The sequence below is a fragment of the Calypte anna genome, chromosome 23 (genome assembly GCF_003957555.1).
Source record: "Calypte anna isolate BGI_N300 chromosome 23, bCalAnn1_v1.p, whole genome shotgun sequence".
Classification (NCBI taxonomy): domain Eukaryota; kingdom Metazoa; phylum Chordata; class Aves; order Apodiformes; family Trochilidae; genus Calypte; species Calypte anna.
Genome location: NC_044268.1, coordinates 4,394,666 through 4,413,058, shown reverse-complemented (window position 1 = coordinate 4,413,058; position 18,393 = coordinate 4,394,666). Strand labels below are relative to the sequence as shown.

The window sequence follows — 18,393 nt, the reverse complement described above, 5'->3', positions numbered from 1 at the left end:
GGGCATCATTTTTACCAGCCAGGTACAGAGCTCTGAGCAGCTACTCGGTGGCAGAGGGGTTGGGTGCTTTTGGTTTGGTTTGGTTGGTTCTTTTTACAATCAAAGAAATCACAATGTGACCCGAGTTTACAGAAACAAATTGAGGCTCATTACCCCAAAGCCTGATGACCAGCTGGTGGGGGCAGCCAGGCTCCCCCATTCCACCCTGTGGCCAGTGCAGCTGCGGGCTGGCTGGGCCAGGTGGTGGCCAAGAGGTCCTCTTGGCTTTCCATCAAAGGTCCTGGTCCCTTCCAGCCAGTGCCACGACCTGTCCTGCTGCCATGGCCAAAGCCTTCCTGTTCACTTGTCCAAAGTGCTTCCATTCCTGGTGGGCCTGGCTGGCCAGAAGCAGAGCAGCTCCAGCTCCAGCAGCTTCAGCCCCTGCGCTCCTTTTGTTGCAGCCACCCGGCAGGGAGGAGGTGCTCGTTCTGGGCCCCAAATCCAATAAAAAAAAAAAAAAAAAAAAAAAGCAAAATAAAGCTGTAGTACTTAGGATAAGTGAAACCAACACCATTTTTGCATAAATATCATCAAGGCCATGGAGGCTAAGGCTGTTTGCTTCCTGTATTAAGTTAGTTGCCAGTTCCACACTTGTCTGTTGACCTGCCCAGGTCCCTGAGAGATTTGGATTCCTGTTGGTGGGGACACCATCCTGCAGTTGTGTCCTTCAGGCTGTCTCTCCCCGTCCATCTGCAAGGCAGGAGGCAAGAGCCTGTCAGCCACCCAGAACCCCAGCATCCCAGAGTCCTGCCCCCCATCTGGGTGCTCCCAACACAGCCCACAGGATGCGCTGGGAGCTTATAGCTCAGAAGCCTTTAGCTCAAGAATTACAGAGCTCAGGAACCTTTAGCTCAGGAATTACACAGCTCAGGAACCTATAGCTCAAGAATTACTCAGCTCAGGAACCTTTAGCTCAAATTACAGAGCTAAAGGAACCTTTAGCTCATGAATTACACAGCTCAGGACTCCACAGTTCCAGAGCCTGAGGACCTACAGCATCTCTCTCCCCTGGCAGGGCTGAACCATGCCCCCATCCCACGTACCTTGTGCTGGGAGGCTCTGAGCTGGTGGCTCCGTGGTGCTCGCATCTGTCTCTGAGGCCGCTGTCCCTGCCGGCTCAGTCTTAGTCCTGCTCTCATCCGCCAGCACTGTCTTGGCCTTCCCGTCCGGCATGGGGGAGCCCAGTGCCTCCAGCGCCGGCACCTTCGGACTTAGGGGAGAAGGAGCTGGCCCTGGGCCAAGCACAGGCTTCTTGGCTACCGGAGGGGGCACCTTGCCTGGTTTTCGGTGGCCTTGTGCCTTGCTGGGGCCCTGCTGGGCAGCAGCCGGGGCTGCTGAGCGCTGCCCCGACATATTCATCAGCTCGGCCACCAAGCTCCTCTTCAGGTCTGCCTGCGCCTCAGGGGATGAGGCTGTCTCAATCACCAGCTTCTTGGAGCTCTTGGCAAAGATGAAGCTGGCAGTGGAGGCTGGTGACTTGTTCCTGGGGGACTGCTGGCCTTCCCCAGGGGGGCCCTCAGGCCCGGGCAGAGCCTCTCTGCTGCCCAGCGGCTTCTCCACAGCCTCTCCAGAGGACAAGGTGGCTGCCTTGAGGTGCACGGCATGGTGGAGCTGGTTGGAAGGCACCACGTCTTTGGCAGGAGGGGGCTGCCGTGTGGACATGGACCGTCGGACGGGCTTCTGGGGTGCCAGCCGCTCCTCAGCACCGGTACCAGTACCAATACCACCAGCGATGGGGGGCTCCATGTTCACGGAGCGCAGCCGCACCATCTGCAGCAGCGAGGGCGTGACGATGGGCAGGCTGGCATCCTCCTTGGGCACCAGGCTGCTCTTGCTCCATGATGCCTGTTCCTTCTTGGCTTCTGCCCGCAGGCCGTTGGTCGCCTTCTTAAGGCCGGTTATGGGTGGTGGTGCGGGAGCCGAGGGTGTGGGGAGTGGGGGTGGTGGGGGCACAGTGGCCTTGGGAGGGGGCTCAGCAAGGGAAGGTGGTGGCAGCATCCCAGCCAGAGGGTCCTGCTGCTGGCTGCATGAGGAAACGGTGGCTGAGAAGGAAGAAGACGCAGCCTCTGCTGATGCTTTCTGCTCAGCTGCTGGAGATGGTGTGGCATCGGGGAGCAGGCTGGAGAAGTAAGCTTCATCTGGAGGAGGGAAGTCTGCCATGGACAGGTCGTGCTCCTCAGGAGCCGGGGGGGGAGGAGGAGGCCAGGAGGCATCGGTGGGGGCTTCGCTGGTGGCGTGGGGGCTCCCCTCTGCCTTCTTTGCCGGGGGGGGAGGTGGGTGGTAGGCAGGTGGTGGTGATGGCGGTGGAGATTTGCTGCTGGGCTTGGCTGGGGGCTCCTGGCTGGCAGTGCTGGGCACCGGAGGGTCTGGTGAAGGATGGAGGGGGCCAGTGGGGGCTGTAAGCTGATGGGGCTTGGTGGGTGGTGGGGAGAAGGGAGCAGGCACCTTGGGGTGCGGTGGGATGATGAACCTGTCTGAGCGTCCGGGCAGTGTCTCAGGGGGAGCTGGGTCTGAGGCTGAGGAGGAGATGGAGGTGAGGGAGGAGGACATGGAGAGCGTGGGTGACTGAAGGGACGAGACCCGGTCTGGCTTCTGGGACTGAGCCCTGCCTGGGGACACAGATGGGGGTCCCAAGCCCTTGGCGGGCAGTGTGGGTGTCCCACTCTGGCTGGAGTAGCCACTGGAGGGAGACATGGTGCGGTCAGATCCATCTGGGCAGCTCCACTTGGGCTGAGCCTGGGGCTCCCTCAGCACCACTGTCACCCCAGGGCTGCCCCGTGAGACCTCGGGGGAGTTGGTGCCCACCAGGCTCTCAGAACGGAGGCTGCTGGTCTCGCTCAGTGATGATGGGGAGAAGACCTCATCCTCGGCCGTGGGACTGAAGGGCTCAGGGCGCGGGGACCAGGGTGCGTTGCTCTCCCGCTGGGACTGCCGGTCGGATTTGGGGGGCAACCCCAGCACTTTGGGCTCCCCTGAGGCCTTCTGGTGCAGTGAGTAAGTCCTGCGAGGAGGGGCCGGAGGTTTCTTCATCTTCCTGAGGGAGACACTGCGGGTAGATGAGCGCTCGCTAGCCAGGCTGCCCGTGTCTGAGCCCTCAGCCTTGCTGCTCGTGCTGTAGGCGGGGGACACCCGTCCGCTGGTGCTCCCCACAGCCAGGAGCCCAGGGGTCACAGGCGTGGGCTCAGTGATGGGCTTGGAGCAGGAGCTGGAGAAGCTGGCAGAGCTGTAGACGCTGACTTGGTCGGTGTCAGAGCGAGCTGCAGTTTCAGCCTCGCCCCGCGGCCCAGCCTTGTGTTGCCGACGGTCAGAACCGCCCTGGGATGAGATGGTGGAGCTGTTGGAGACAATGGTCTCTGTGGACTGGGAGTGGCTCCAGTTGTCACTGGAGGAGGAGGGCTCGCGGCTGCGGGCGCTGCGCTCCGAGAAGCGGGCGAGGGAGCGCACGGAGGCCGGGCTGGACGACACCAGGCTGCAGCGGCTCAGTGTCCGCACACTGCTCCTTGTCAGGGCCACCACGTCCACCATGGGTGGCAGGATGGCGTTGGGGATGATCTTGGACATGTAAGTGCCCTGGGGTGAGATGGACATGACAGGGCTCAGCAGCTCTGGAGGGCTGGTGTTGGTGGTCATGCCTGGCACAGCCAGTGACTTCGGCCTCACCATCGGTGACAACTTGGCTGCTGTCTTCCTCCCCAGCAATGTGTCATCGTAATAAACACAGTCGATATGCTTCTGCAGGGCTGCATCTGCCTCCAGGGCTCCCAAGCAGACACGGGCACCCCCGGGGACAGCCAGAGGCTGTAGCTTCCCATCAATGGTGGGGATGCGGATGGCATCACCGGAGACCTGTCTGCCATTCAGCAAGGGCTGGGGATCCTGGCTGCCCCCGTGCTCTGCCTGCCCTCGCCCAGCAGCCTCAGGGTGTGCCTTGGCTTCCCGGCTGTTCCTGAGACCTGGGAGTAGGAAGAGATGAACACAGTGTGATCCCAAGGCAGACACACAGAGCCAAGGCAAACAGTTTGGGCAATGAGACCAGACCCTAAAAATCCTCCCCTTTCTCCCAGATGCTTACCCAGCTCCTTCTGGACATGCTGAGGGATGCCCAGCACCGTTGTTCTCCTCTCCTTCCTCTTTTTGCCAGCCCTCTCTGAGGATTTGGAAAAGGAGTCATGTGGTCGGAAGGTGGAACCTGCAAGAGGTGTGAGGTCCAGCTGGTGTGAGGAGGGCCAGGACATCCCCATAATCCCATGGCCCCCAACTCCAGGCTCAGGTGCTCAGCACAGCCAAGAGACACACCAGCTGCTGCCAAACAGATGCGCTGTCTGAGCAGGGGGAAGATGGGTTCTGTCCGTCTGTCTGTCCCCCTTTCCCAGCTCCAGCACTCTGACTCAGTCAGACTTACTCTCTTCTCTCCAAGGACCCCCAAACCCCCATGCCAACACCCAGACCAACTTTTCTGCCATGCACCCCAGCACCCCTGGCATCCTCTCAGCTCATGTTCCCCCACCCCACAACCCCCCCCGCTGGGTCACCTTTCCTCTGGATCATCTCGGAGCGGATGGAGAGGGCATCCTCAGAGGTGCTGTCGGTGGCACAGGAGGCCGCCTGGCTCCGTAAGGACACGCTGTCATCCTCCAAGGACACACAGGACTGTGTGGGAAGAGAGTGGGCTAGATACACCCTGGGCTGTGGGGATGAAGCTGCCCCAGCCCCTGCCAGGCCCCTTTGCTGCCGCAAACTGAGTCCACAGCCCAGCGCTGTGAGACAAAAGCTTCTCCGAGGGCCAAAGGCTGAGTCAGCCACACCGGCATCCAGAGTCCTCCCGCCAGGAGCGGGGCTGGGAGCAGCCCCAGGGACCCTGCGTGGCCTCACAACCCCCCACAGAGAGCAGGCAAGCTGGGGTCCAGCCCACTAGAGGAGTATCCAAAGGCAACCATCATCCTCGATGCTGCGTCAAGCCAAAAATGGCCCCAGGGCTGTGCTCAGCTGAGGCTGGAGGGGTGCCATGGCCACAAGAGGGTGCAGGGCTGGGGTAGGGAGGGGACAGGCACAGGGACAGGCAGGCAGTGATACAGCCATGCACATGCATGACTCTCCTGGGCATGGCTGGTGGTACATGATACATGATAACTTTTGGTGTTCCTCCAGAGCATCTCTTGGAGGTCAGGATGAGACACACCAGTGTGACCACCCACCCAACCCTCCACCCTGAGCTGGTTCTGCTCCACCCATGGCTCTGCACCCTGCCAACACCCTGCTCCCAAGGGGTTAAGGGGGCTGAGAGCCAGAGGGAGGCAGTGGCTTGAGCAAACACAGGCAGTGAGGTGCTGGCAGGGCGGTCAGAGCCCCAGGGAGAGGCAAAGCCATACTCAGCCAAGAGAGTGGGAGTTGCTTCCCATCAGCAACGAGGAAGGGGCCCAGTCATGGTGCTGGATATGGTTGGTGGTCCCCACTGTCATCCTGCCTCACTTGGGGCTGACAGGGGACACAAATGGGGTGGGACAGAAGAGACAGAGGGACACAGAGACCACAGGAGTCCCCATGCAGAGCCCCACAAGGCAGGGTAGGACATGGAGAGGCTGAGGACAGGGACAGGCTTGTCATGGGGCAAAGAGCACAACACCAAGGCATGCACAGCCCCTTCTGGCCCACAAACTCCCTGGCCATGGTCTGGCAGCCTTGGCTGGTTCCCCATCTGTCCCCACCCCCCAGACACCATCCTGGGGGTGACAGGGTGTCTCCTCAGCCCCAGGGCACCCCGAGACTGCTATGGGAGAATCCGGCAGGGCTTACCTGGAGGCTGCTGGTGTCCCCGTGGTCCCAGGCACTTTTGGTCTGCTTCTGCTTCTCTGTGGACAGAAGGCAGGGGGTAAATCCTTCTGGGGGAGCTGAGGCAGCCACTAGCCAGCAAAGCAGCTGCTGAATCCAGCAGTGCCATCAGCACCACTGCCACCCCCAGCGATGGACTCCGGTCAGTCCCATCGCACCACCCACACAGCCCGGCCAGCCAGGAGCTGGGGCTGGCCAGCTGTCCCCAGGGCCACCCCCGGGGCTGGGGACACCTACCTTGGTGCTGCAGGGACTTCAGCCCCTGCTGAGCCTGGTTGTGCAGCTCCTCCAGGTGTGGGGGCCGTGTGCTGGGGAAGAAGACATTGTTGGGGCATTCCTCGCCTGCTGTGTACTGCACGCTCAGCCGCTTCTCTGGCTCGCCCTTGGCAGTGCCTGCGGAGACAGAGGGGTCAGATTGGCAGGGGGGACACAGCTGAGATCCCACCCAGGTCCCCCAACCCGCAGGACGCAGCCCCAGTGATGCTGGGGTGATCCTGGCTGGCCCAGGGTGATGTTATCTCACTCATCTCTGAACTGAATGCCGGAAATCATCTCCCAGCATCAGTCAATACCGCGGAGTCGGGCTGTCTCCACCATAAAGCTGCAGGGTTTTACTCCCCGCTGGCTGGAGCACAGCACTGCCCTCCATCCCAGCACCTTTGTTAGGGGCAAACAAGGGACCAAGTTGTGGTGGGCAGCTGAGCAGAGAAGGGGGAGCACGGGGGGATTACATGAGGACAGAAATAGGATGACTTTCCCTTTTGAAGGGTTGCATCATCCCCAAACCCAGCAGAGCACCACGGGAGCAGGGACCCACCCAGTGCCCAGGAAGGCTGGGCACTGCATGGGTGAGGGAAACTGAGGCAAAACCTTGTGAAGACACCGCAGAAGACCTGAACCTCCCCTCCAACCCCTCCCCACCACCCCCGGGTGCTGGAGAGCCCCTGTGTTGTGCCAAGGGATCCCTCATTGCACCCTGTGACATGTCTCACAGCCCCTTCCCTGCAAACCAGCACCCTGTGGTGCCTGTGACTGGCATCACTCAGCTATGGCACCACACGCACAGCCCTGCCTGCATGCTGCTGCCTACCACGAAGCCTCAAACTCTTCCTGCCTGGAAAAAAACAACTTAAGGCTGAGGAGGGGAAGGGGGAGTGCGGGAAACCGGCGGGGCTGGCGGCAGCACCCTGGGGACACGGGCACCTGCTGCTCAGCATCACAGGCACCACACGCCCATCCCCTGTCGCCTGTGTCCCGTGTCCCTGCCTGGACAGCGGGATGGCCGTGCTCTGGCTCTGGCACACAAAGAAGGCCCCGAACAATGGAGCCGGCCCGCCCTGCCGCGGCCATGCCGCCACCGGCACCGGATGGACACCGGGGCATGGCCAGGCCGGGAGCGGGGTGACACCACAGGGGACCCCCGTGCTGGTGCAGGGACCCTGCAGGGGACACACAGGCCCACCACCACCACGTTCCCCTTCCCGTAAGCCTTTTTCTCTCCCAATTTCACCCGGCACCCCCCCTCCCACACACTTGAAGCTGCCTTCAGGCGAGAGGAGCGCGGTGATTTATTGCATTAACTTCCCAGAGGATGAGGCTGGGGCCGGGTCACCTTCCCTGCCCTCCCCCTGGGGTGGCAGCACCCCCTGTGCCCACTGCGGGTGGGTGAGGTCCCAGTGCAAAGCCAGAGGGGGCCCTGAGGGGCAGAGGTTGTGTAAGGACAAGGCGCTGCTCCCTCCCGCCCGCTCACTCACCCTTTTTCTTGAAGAAAGCCAGAAAAGAGGAGAGGTTCCTGCCCATGAAAACCACCATGGTGGCCGGGGAGAGGGTCTGGTCCCCGCAGGAGAGGGGTCTCTGCCGTCCCCCGCGGAGGCTCTGCCTATTGTGCCGCGGTGGCTCGGGCCCAGCTGTGTGCGGGCGAGGCGGATGCCAGCAGCCCCCAGCTCCCCCTCTCCGTCCTCATCCGCACAGAAGGAGGATGCTGAGCTGGGAAAAGAGGCTCGGGAGCAGCTGCCTTCGTGTGAGGAGCAGCCTGACCCCAGGGACTGCTGCGCGGTGGCAGGAGGGGACAGCCCCAGCTGCGCCCACCCTACGTCTTGGTCATGGGAGGAGGAGTGCGGGGCCCCTCCTCTGGCTCCCCGCTGGCCCCCAGCCCTCCCACCTCCTTCCACACTCGGCAAGATCCATCCTGCCAGGCTCAGGGATGGGATTTCCCCAACTCCCCTGCTCTTGCACCCTTGGGACCCCTCCCCTCCCAGAGCCTCCTCGCCTGCTCCCTGCTGGGCACAGCATCCCTGCAAACCAGTTGCTCACTTCCACAACAATACAGCCAACTGGGAGGAACCGTGAGGCTTTTCCTAGGGTGATCACCAGCCCTTGGGACAAGGCAGAGAGAAACTGACAGTGCTGCTGCTCCCCCTCCTTCCCTGTCCCTGGTGTCCCTCCCAGGACCCAGCACCCACCACGTCTCCCCCAGACGTGCCCCCATGCCAGGAGCGTGGACACGAGCCAGGACACAAGCCACCACGGGGCAAAGGACACTTGTCCTTAGGGATGGGGCATCCAGCATGGCTACGTCACAGTCACAGGAGCCGGCAGCAGGGGAAGAATGAGGTCTCAGACCAGTCTAACCAGTAGCTCCAGCTTTTGGCTGGAGGCACGTGAAGCCAAGGGCAGAAGTGCCAGTGGCCAGACACCAGCACGGGCAGTGGTGCTGTGTAAGCCTGCAGCAGTGGGTGCTGAGGAACCCTGTGCCATCTGGCAGGCAGCAGGCAGCTGCCTGCATCAGCAGTGCCCTGCACAGAAGGGGAATTTACCCCATCTGTCAGTTCAGTGCCTCTGGGAGCTCCATCCCTCCCGTCTCCAGGCGTTTTGCCCCACTAGGTGACAAACTCCCTGTGTTTACCTAGCGGTCAGGGCCATCCTTGTGCCAGCCAGAAGCCAACGAGTCAAGCCCTCCTTCCCCTGCTCTGCCAGCTCCATGCAGGCTTTGCTGAACCAGGACAGAGGTTTTGCTGCAGATGGAGTAGCGTCACCCAAAGCAGAGACCCCAGGACTGAATGCGCAGCTTGAGGCACAGTTTAACCTTGTCAAGGACACCTCCAAGTCCCCAGCTCAGCAGGTCCAGGCTTAAGAAGAATTTCTGCATCTTCTACATGTCCATAAGAGCAAATATAAGTGGTGTGTTGCAGGGCCTGCTATGCCCAACCCAGCACCCTGCCTGCAGCACCAGCAGGGTGGGCCTCACTGCCCACACACTCACACAGAAGGTGCCAGTGGCTGTGGGCAGACACTCCCCAGCTCTTTTTACAATGCAAGTGGAAAAGGAACATAATGAAAGGGCTGAGGGTGCACAAAGCGGGCAGCCACGTGCCCCCCTCTCCTCTGGGCAGCCCATCACGAGCCCCAGTGAGGGCCACGGTCGGCAAACACAGACAAGAATGACACCAGGTCACCCCAGGATGGCACATCCAGCTCTTCCCATATTGACCCAGGACCCCCCAGCACAACACCAGCAACTTTGCAAAGCCCACGGAGACAAAGGGGGACAGAGCCCCAGTGCTGCCAGTCCAGCTGAGCTCCAGCCCCACAAGAAGCATACATGAAGGCTGCTGCCAGTGGCTGTGAGAACATTCTGAGGTCCCTGTATGTGCCTCATCACCCATGAGGACCCAAAGAGCCTTGAGATTATCCCTTGCTGATGGAGACGTGTCCCTCTCTTGCATGTGACACCCCTGGGCTCAGGGCGGGAGGAGCTCAGCATCTCTGGCTCCATCACCCATAGGATAATCCGGGCAGGATGCAGTAGCCCCCACCCAGCCAGGGCACGATTGGTGCCTGGCTATGGAGCAGCCTCGTGCTGGGGACTGATGCTGGGGAGCCAGGCAGTATGCAAAGAGCAGCCTCTGCTTCTCCTCCCACTCCCTGCAACTTTCACTACTGCGTCCACCTTGCCCAGACAGCCTCACCCCAGCTCTGTCAACACACAGTAAAACCTGCTGAGAAAGGGGCTGGAAAAGGGATGCTGGTAGGGTGAGGGCAGAGGCTGCAGATCTCAGTGGGCCAAGGAAGCTGCAGCCATTGCTGGTAGCACCACACCTGGTGGGAGCTGGTGTCCTATCCCTTGTGCATTCCTTGTGACCTGCCAGGCATTCTCTCAGGGACGGTGCCCCTCAATTGGAGTTGGTATCTGTTGCAACTGGTACCAGGGATGGTCTGGAGGGAGTGAAGCATCCCTACAACAAGGCAAAGCAACGGGAAGGGGCAGGGAATGCCAGGGGTACTGCCTTCAGCTCTGCCTGCTCGTTCTGTACAGGCAGAGAGGGACTGAAGGGCATCAGGGTGCAATGGGTTGGGCTGCACAAGGGAGAGACCAGACTGGGACCCCCAAGGGACACAGCTGGGGCCATACAGCCCTGAACCAGGGATGCCACAAGTGGTGATGCCACCTTCCCAGTGCTGGCTTAGCCACGATGCTGCTCTTCACTCAGGAAGAGCTGGAGAAGAAAATCCTGGCTCCTGTCCCCCTCCTCACCAGGTCTCTGCCTCCTGTGAGCAGCAGGCTTGGTCAGACTCAGCTGCACACATCCATCTCTGCTTGCACAGCACTGCCCTAACTTGTCTTCTCCCCTCACAGCGCGGGTCCTGCGGCGGGGAACAGGCAGCAGCTCCCTGCCCGCCCTTCCACTGACTCACCAGAGAAAAATGGGGAGGAGGGGGGAGCTGGCAGGCAAGAGGGAAGGGGATGGAAGATCCTCAGGGGAGAAAGGGGAGGAGAATCTGCCTGTGTCTGTCCTGCTTAGTGGGATGGAGACCTCGTCTCCCTTTGCTGGGTAGTCGTGGTGGTGTGGAAGGCAGCTAGAAGACCCCCTGTCCCATGAAGATGATGTCCCATCACTTCGGAGGCCTCCCCAGCACTGGCCAGCACCATCCAGGTGTGCACCCAGGGTTGAGGACCACTCTGCTCCCTGTGCCGGAGAGGGACAATGCAGCACTTGCCTGCAAATGCCATAAGCATAAATAACACCACAGGATACACCATGAACCCCAGACCCAAGAGACCCAGGGAGTTCCAGGGAGCACGTGGCCCCTGCCATGGCCACAGCAGCCTCTGTGTTTTGCTCCAACATCCAGGCCCTCTGCTTCCTTGGAATTGGCCTGTCCCACAGCAGCTCTGCCAGCATCTCGCAGCCCAAACACATCCATCCCTCCCCTGGGCCCGTCACCTCTGCTCGGGCAGTTCCCACCTGTGCCACCCTGTCCTGGCTCTGTGCCCCAGCCTCCAGCTGGAGATGGGGACCATGGGCCATGGCTCCAGTGGAGGCAAACAGCACGGTCATCCTCGCTCTCTGAGCCCTTGTCTTTGCACAGGATCCACGCCCTGGGACAGGACCATGCTCTCTCCAGGCAGAATAAGAGCACAATAATATTTACTGTGGCTCAAGCCACACAGCCCCCCACTGCCAGCCCAGGGGCTGCCCCCTGCCCTCAACCCCACTTGGGAGCTGCTGCTTCGGCCAGGAAAACATCTCTACAAAGCAAATAAACACTGCCAGCCTGACCCTCAAACATGATCCCATGCAGAGACAGAAATAAAATTAATGTCAAATGGCAAAACAAACTTGGATCGTTTCTCTTCCTCTAAATCATAATGCAGGAAAACGGGCGAGCCAACAGGCCACAGCCACGGAGCCAGCACAGGGTGAAACCCAGCTAGGACAAGAGCTGTCACCCGGCTGTCTGTCATGGCAGGAGCAGACCTGGTTGTGCAACGGGGCTGCACAGCAGCCTCCTTGGCCCTGACCTGGCAGCTGCCCCACAGGCAGCTCGTGCAGTGATGTGACACATCTCCTGTTCCACATGTCAACACTGACCCCATGTGAGGGTCTGGCAGCAGCCCCCAGCGGGGGTCCCACACCACAGCGGGTTGCAGGACCAACTTATGCATGATTGTGCCCCACCCCTGGGCCCTGCTTCAGCCCAGACAGCCTCTGTCCCACCATATCCCCACCCCATGCTCTCGTCCCCTCCCCGGAGAAGCCACCAAACAGGTTTGAAGGTAAATAACAGCCTTACCCAGCCAGGAGCCGGATCCAGGCAGAAACGGCCCAGATGGGGAGCATGGGGTCGGAGAGGGTGGTGAGCAGAGCCTTGAGAGCAGCACAGGATTGTGGTGGCAACACTGGTGGCACGGACAGCTGGGGACAAGCCACCAGCATCGGGAGCTGCACCAGAGTCCACAGAGTTATTACAGCCCAGCACAGGAAGGTGCTTCACCTTCCCCAGGTGTCCATTCTCCACCTTCCACACCCACCACCGCGGCCCCTGCCCCGCTACTTGAGGCTGGCCACATCCCCATGGTGTGTGCCATCATGCTCGGTGTGCTGGCAGGGCACCACGGGGGCTCTGTCAATGTCAGACATGCCTGTCACAGCAGGTCCTTGGCTCCACGCGGGAGTATATCCAGCAGAGGGATTAGGGACAAGACCTTGCAGGTTTTTCCGTGCATGGATCCACCATCCCATCGGCAACACCCAGCCCGCCGGTCTCCTCTTCAGGATGAGCTGCAGATCCTTCAGCAGGGATGGAGATGGACACAGCAGCATGCGATCAAGGGAGGAGATGGGAGAGGAGCTGTCAGACAGGGCCAGGGGTGCCTCTGAGATGTGAGTGAGGGGGGATAACCAGGAGCCAGAATCTGGTCCCAACCCTGCCTTTTGGTGACGGGGCTCTTGCCAAGCAAGCACGGCATGGCATGTCGGAACCGAGTGCTGGAGCCTGCCCAGGACACCCGCAGGTCCCCTCCTCCCCTGCTCCAGCTCTGCTCCAGGAGCAGGAGGGGGCAGAGGGAAGGACTCCTCCCTCCCAGCCGGTGGTGGGATCCCGGCAGTGCCTGGAGAAAAGCGTTTGTGTAAATCTTGGCGCGTCCCCCGCCGAGGTGGGCCCCTGCCCTTATCTGCTCCCCCGACTGTTTGCAGAGCCGGCCCCTCATGGGCCTGGCACTGAGGAGGTAAAGACGCCCAGAGCTGCTCAACCCATCCGGGAGCTGCAAACTGTTGAGGGGCTCCACCATGGCCCCCAGGCACCGGTGCTCACTGCCCCGCAGCTCCATGGCCATGGGTCCTCCCTCACCATCTGCCGTGCAGCCTTCCCCAATGCCCACCGACGGGGACATGGGTGCCCAGGGTGCCAGCCCCATCCCTGTCGACCCCTGTGGAGAACAGCCTGGCCGGCCGCCACGTTCCTGCACCCTGACTCAACAGGGCCCGGCGGGGTGTCCCGATAAGAAGGAGATAACAGACTGCGTCTCCCTGGTGCTCAAGGACCTTCTCTGGCAGCTCCTGCCAGAGAGAGCCCTGGGGGGGGAGGGCGGGGGGAGAGGCAGGGGATAAAACCCAGAGCATGCCAGGCCCTGCTCCAGCATGGGGATGGGAACGTGGAGGTTTGGTGTTGGGGAGGCAGAGCCATCCTGGCATCCCTCAGCCATGCTCTCGTAGCTCCTGCCTGGCCAAACCCATCCCTGGGGACTGCTGCTCTGGCCCTTTGCGATCAGAAGGTGTCCAGGCCATCTTGTCCATGGCAGAAGTACTGGTGGTACCAGCCCAGGCTGACCTGCCAGCAGTGGGCATGGCAGGGCCAAACCGGTGCTGCCAAACAGCCAGGAATGGAAAGGTGGCAACTGGGGGATACTGGTCCAGTCGCCCATGATATGCAATTATCCCCTGATTCAAAATCCAGAAGCACCCAGGGTGTCCCAGCGTCTATGTGAGGAGCTGGGGTGAGCAGAGAGGGATAGCAGGACCCGTCTGGTGGGTGCTGGAGCACCCTGCCCCCAGCACCCAGTGATCCTGGCTGCACCCTCCAAAATGCTGAAGCAACACAATGCAAATTCTTTCACTTTGTGGCGGTTGCGCCGTTGCCATGGAGCCCCTGCAGAGAACAAACACAATTCGCCCCATGTTTTCTCAGTACCTTCCACCCCATGGCCTTCAGCCCCAGCACCAGCCCTCACCTCACAGGATCTACCCTGGCTCTATTGCAGCATCCAACATTGGGGCCATTTTGGGGTGTCCCAAACAGCAAGGACAGCCATGGTGGCACATGTCCTTTGGCAGCCCCATGATCCTGGACCAGAGGCACCCAAGCCTGGCAGATGGATGGGAGATGGCACAAGGAAAGGGTGAGGGCTGCACCAGGGGTGCTCACATGAGCCTCCAAACCCCATGCCCTGGGGATGTGGCATCATCTGCACCCTATGGTTCAGGGCAGAGGCAAAGGGATGGTGTCTGGCAGAGCCAGAGGGCAGCAGGAGCCCAGCTACAACACAGTCTCACTGGTGACCCCATTCCTTCCTGCATGGAGACCTCTAGAGGATGACTTTGACAAGAGGAGACCACAAGAAGATGACTTGGGTCAAGAGGAGACCACAGCCAGCCAGTGAGCAGAGACAAACAGCAAAGAACCTGTGGTGAGATGCCAGCCTTGTACAGCCATGGGCAATTGGTGTAACCTCTCCTGCCTCAGTTTCCCCAGCCACTGAAAGGATGCTGCCAGACAGGGCACTTCAGCACCCTCTCCCCATGCGCCCACAGGGTCTTCCTGTCCCAGTTCCCACCCCTCCCGCACACCCCACTTGGTGAAGTCACTCCCCAAACCCACAAGGGGTTGACTCCAGCCCCTGTTTACCACACGGACAGCTCAGATCCCCATGCCTGGGCAGCTGCTGATGGCGAAGACCATGGGAAGGGTGGCACCAAGGGCAAGAGGGACAGTGGGGCTGGGGATACCGTGGGGCTGGCAGAAGAAAATCACTCAGTTCCCACCTCCCAGGCCCACTAACCCCCCTCATACCACCGCCAAGGCCCTGCCCTAGCACCCATCAAGTCCTCTCCTTGGCTCAGGTCAGGCTGGGAACTGTTTAACAACATTAGGATGGAAAAATCACCAACTTTAAATGGTGACAATCAATGTTACTGAGAGAGATCTTCCCTGCTCTCACTGCCCAGCTCCAACCTGAGAACAGCAGTGCAGGTTCACTGGGACCAGATAACCCATGGGGCTGATCAGTCAATACTAGTCTAGGCTAGTGTGGGACCCTTTTTCTGCTCCTTTTCTTCCTATCTCTCCCTCTCTTGCCCTGGCCTTTTCAGTCAAATCCACAGATCTGGAGCATGAAGTGGAGCAATCAGTGCATGGACAGAGAGCAGGGTGGGCAAGCTGACCAGGACAGAGGCAGCCCAGAGCTCTCTGCAAACACCCCCTGATCCCCACGGCACAGCGAGGGAAACTGAGACAGGGGAAAGGATTGGTGGCCCTGTTACAACTGCTGGTTCCCCACTTTTGAAAACAAATTGGTAACTAATTCAGCACATGATCTCCCTCCTGATAGTGCAGACCAGCCGACAGCTGGGCCTCGGGGTGTCGGCAGAGCCCCGGCACACAGTGGGGGGTTCTTCCCCAGCTCCAGCACTGGACGGGGCAGAGAGCCTAATCCTGATGCCCCTCCAGCACAGGAGGGAGAGCAAAGCCACCAGCCCTGGGGCTCAGGTCCTGCCCAGCCTCAGCGGGCTGGGGACAAACAGAGGCAACAAACTTTCCCAGGGCGACCCCCTTCCCAAAATCACAGATCCAGCACCCCCCGCCCCCCCCACAGCCCCTCCCCGGACAGCTCCATCGTTCCTACCTGCCCCCTGCTTCTTCGGGCGGCCGAAGGGCCAGGAGGAACCGGCCTTGACGCCCGCCGGGCTCCTCTTGCGGTGCGCGTTGCCCATGTGGCCGCTCTCGCCCTCCACCGCGGGCGGGTGGAGGAGCCCGGGGCGCTACATGGCGGAGCCGAGGGGGCTCCGGCCTGGCCCGGGGGGCGGCGGGAGACGGGGGAGCTCAGCCAGCGTCTCCCATCGCTCCAGCGGAGCTCAGATCTCGTAGCCGGCTGTGTTGGAACCAATGGTACAGGCAGAGAGGAGGGGCCTGCAGGAATCATCCGTCGGATCCCACAGCACCCTCCCAGCCCCATCCCTCCAGCGGGGAGGCGTGGGTACTAGAGCAGGTCTGAGAGGGGAAAGGAAGACACCCCCTCCGATCCCCAAGTGTCCCCAAATGTTGGGACAGCTCAGTACAGCCCTTGCCCCACTCCCACCTCCCCAGGAGTTCGCCATACTACACAGAGCCACCACCATTCCTGCCTGTTCGTTGAGCACAGCTCCAACAGACGAGGCTACGACCTCCCCACTGGGGTCTCCGGAGTCCCAGGCCCATGGGGACACCCCCAGCCAAGCCAAACACAGCACAGTCAAGGCTGGAAGAGGACTTCCAGGGCCAGAGCACAGTGCCCGAGGAAGCGAGCTGGGTCTGGCTGTTGCCCAACCTCAGAGCGAGCACCCACACGCCCGTAAGAGCATGCACATTAACTCCCTGCCACCCTCTCCACACTCACTCCTGCCTCTGGGTCAAGTCACAGCCGGGCCAGCCACAAGGACACCTGGACCCGTGTCAGCTCCCATCACCACCACCACCTCCTCCCCAGCTGCCTCCCAGTTTTTCCCCGATCCAGACCCCTTTCCAGCTGCCCAGGGTTTTGCAAGCAGCAGGGGAAGGGCAGCTCAGTGTTGCTCTAACATCTGCCCATGCTGAACCAACAAGCCCCGTCAGTGCCTGTCCCGAAACACAGATGCCATCCCTGCCCCCTCCAGAGCCCGGCTTTTCCTCTGGATTTTTAATTAGAACATTAAATGCTGAGAGGGAGGGCAGGGAAGGGTCAGCCAGGCAGGCGGTGGGCAATTCCTGCTGGCAACGTTTATGTTCCTTAGGTGATTCATCACAGACTGGAATAAATAGGAAGGAGGGGTTTGTGGGAAAGGCACAGAATGGGGAGATAATGGGGAAAAAAAATAATTAAAAATCAATTGGGCAGCTTTTTCCTGACCTCCCAAGGTGATCAGTCATAAATTAATCTTTGGACTTCAGTCTCCTTCTCTGGAATGGAAACAGTGATGGTGCAGTTTCCCACTGGATTGGTTTGCTGCCCAGAAGATACACTCAGTGGGGCAGAGACCATCCTGTGCCACCAACAGTGCCTGGCACCCAGGCAGCTCTGCCCATGTCCCCAAGAGTTTGCTGCTCTTCTGCTCCAGGAGAGGGAATGGGGGATCTGGTGGGAAACTATGCCCTACTTCTCATCACTGGTAAAGGCACAGCCTTTCTGTCTTGGGGCAACTGGAATTAAACCAGGTCGTGGTCACAAGTGGAACAGAATCACAGGGCCCAGCCCAGTGACTTGAGATGATTTTTGCCCTGGCTGCAGGGCTCAGGTCAGCCAGGGGCATCTCCAGCCCTGGTCAGAGATTCCTCCCACTGCCCAGCACCTCCTGGGCCTCCCTGGGACACACAACCCTCCCCACAGCAACTCCAAACTGGGGTGCATGGAGCCCCCCATGCCACTCAAACCCCCTCCCCAGCAACACAGGGGCTCCTCTGCAGCCACTCTGACAGCTTGCCCATCCAAAGAACTTTGCTTTCTCTCCCTACAAGAACAGGAGAGGCTGGAGCCTGCAACACTGCCCTACATACAGCCAGACACTTCCCCCTCTCTCCCCAAACAGACACCCGCTGTGCCAGCACTTGCCTAGCAAGCATGCCACTGCCAGCACTGAAGTGACACCACCCACGGCCACTGCCTTGGAGGTGCTGAGGGGGCTCCAAGAAGGACCCAGCAAAGCCCACACGTGCCATAAATACCAAGGGGCTAAAGGGGCAACTAGCAGCCATGTGGCAACCCAGATCCAGCTCCTCCTGGCTCCTCCATGTCCATCCCCATAGCTGGTGGGCCAGAAACCCCCCGCAGTTTTACTCATCAAAAGGACTGAGAATATCACGGAGCTGGGGTGGTGGGGGAAGCTGCTCACGAGATACGGATCATGTCACCACAGCGTGTGACTGCTGCAAGCACATCTGATTGTCCCCAAGTCACACGCTCCATCGGTCAGACCTCAGGGACCCCTCTGAGCTGGCATGGGGGAAGGATTTGTCTTTCCTGTTTTTCTATCCATCTTACCTTGTCTTTTCTAAACCTGACCCCACCACCAAGCAAACCTGGAGCAGGAGCTGAGCTGCCTGAATGAGAAAGGAATTCAGCCCTTGTTCCCTTCATGGGGAAGTAGAGCTCAGCAAGGCAAAGGTAACACAAAAACCCCACTTGAGATCCCCAATCATTAACAGAAATACATAACCAGAGAAGTTTCCAATGATTTCCTGCTCAAGCTGGAGCACAGGTTGGCTCTGCTGATGACAGCTCCAGCACAGAGAAGCAGAGGGAGCTCAGATCACTGCTCCATAGGGTATATTTTTATCCATGCACAGTGGGAGCCACCAAGACCAGCCCAGGGTTCCAGCTCCTGCCTGGCAGGGAAATGCTTTTTCACTTCATCCTTGCCTAGCTCTTCACCTCCCCATGGGTTATGTTCCCATCGCTGCTGGAGTCAAAGTCAATGATGATATTGTCTTATGAAACAAGACCTTCCTTCTGAAAAG

General features: G+C 60.2%; 1 protein-coding gene across 2 annotated transcripts; it reads right to left on the bottom strand.

The window, feature by feature from the left end:
• Window positions 1–97: 97 nt before the first annotated feature.
• KIAA1522 (KIAA1522 ortholog) lies at window positions 98–15,742 on the bottom strand. 2 transcript variants are annotated; one of them, XM_030464485.1, is made up of 7 exons: window positions 15,551–15,742; window positions 6,106–6,261; window positions 5,833–5,888; window positions 4,572–4,689; window positions 4,112–4,228; window positions 1,083–3,992; window positions 98–729 (listed from the first exon to the last, which is right to left on the bottom strand). In XM_030464485.1, the coding sequence occupies exons 1-7, from the start codon at window positions 15,636–15,638 to the stop codon at window positions 707–709; spliced, it is 3,468 nt and encodes a 1,155-aa protein (XP_030320345.1). In that variant the 5' UTR covers window positions 15,639–15,742; the 3' UTR covers window positions 98–706. The 2 variants fall into 2 exon arrangements, with proteins under 2 accessions (XP_030320345.1, XP_030320346.1); XM_030464486.1 differs by lacking the exon at window positions 15,551–15,742 and adding an exon at window positions 7,623–7,695.
• Between the last annotated feature and the right edge of the window lie 2,651 nt (window positions 15,743–18,393).

Bases quoted from the DNA above. Each gene is read 5' to 3' on its own strand.
- KIAA1522 (XM_030464485.1), bottom strand. From the start codon at position 15,638: ATGGGCAACGCGCACCGCAAGAGGAGCCCGGCGGGCGTCAAGGCCGGT. The intron at 6,262-15,550 runs GTAGGAACGATG...CTGTCTCCGCAG, and splicing joins CCCGAAGAAGCAGGGGGCAG to GCACTGCCAAGGGCGAGCCA. The intron at 5,889-6,105 runs GTAGGTGTCCCC...TTCTGTCCACAG, and splicing joins GAAGTCCCTGCAGCACCAAG to AGAAGCAGAAGCAGACCAAA.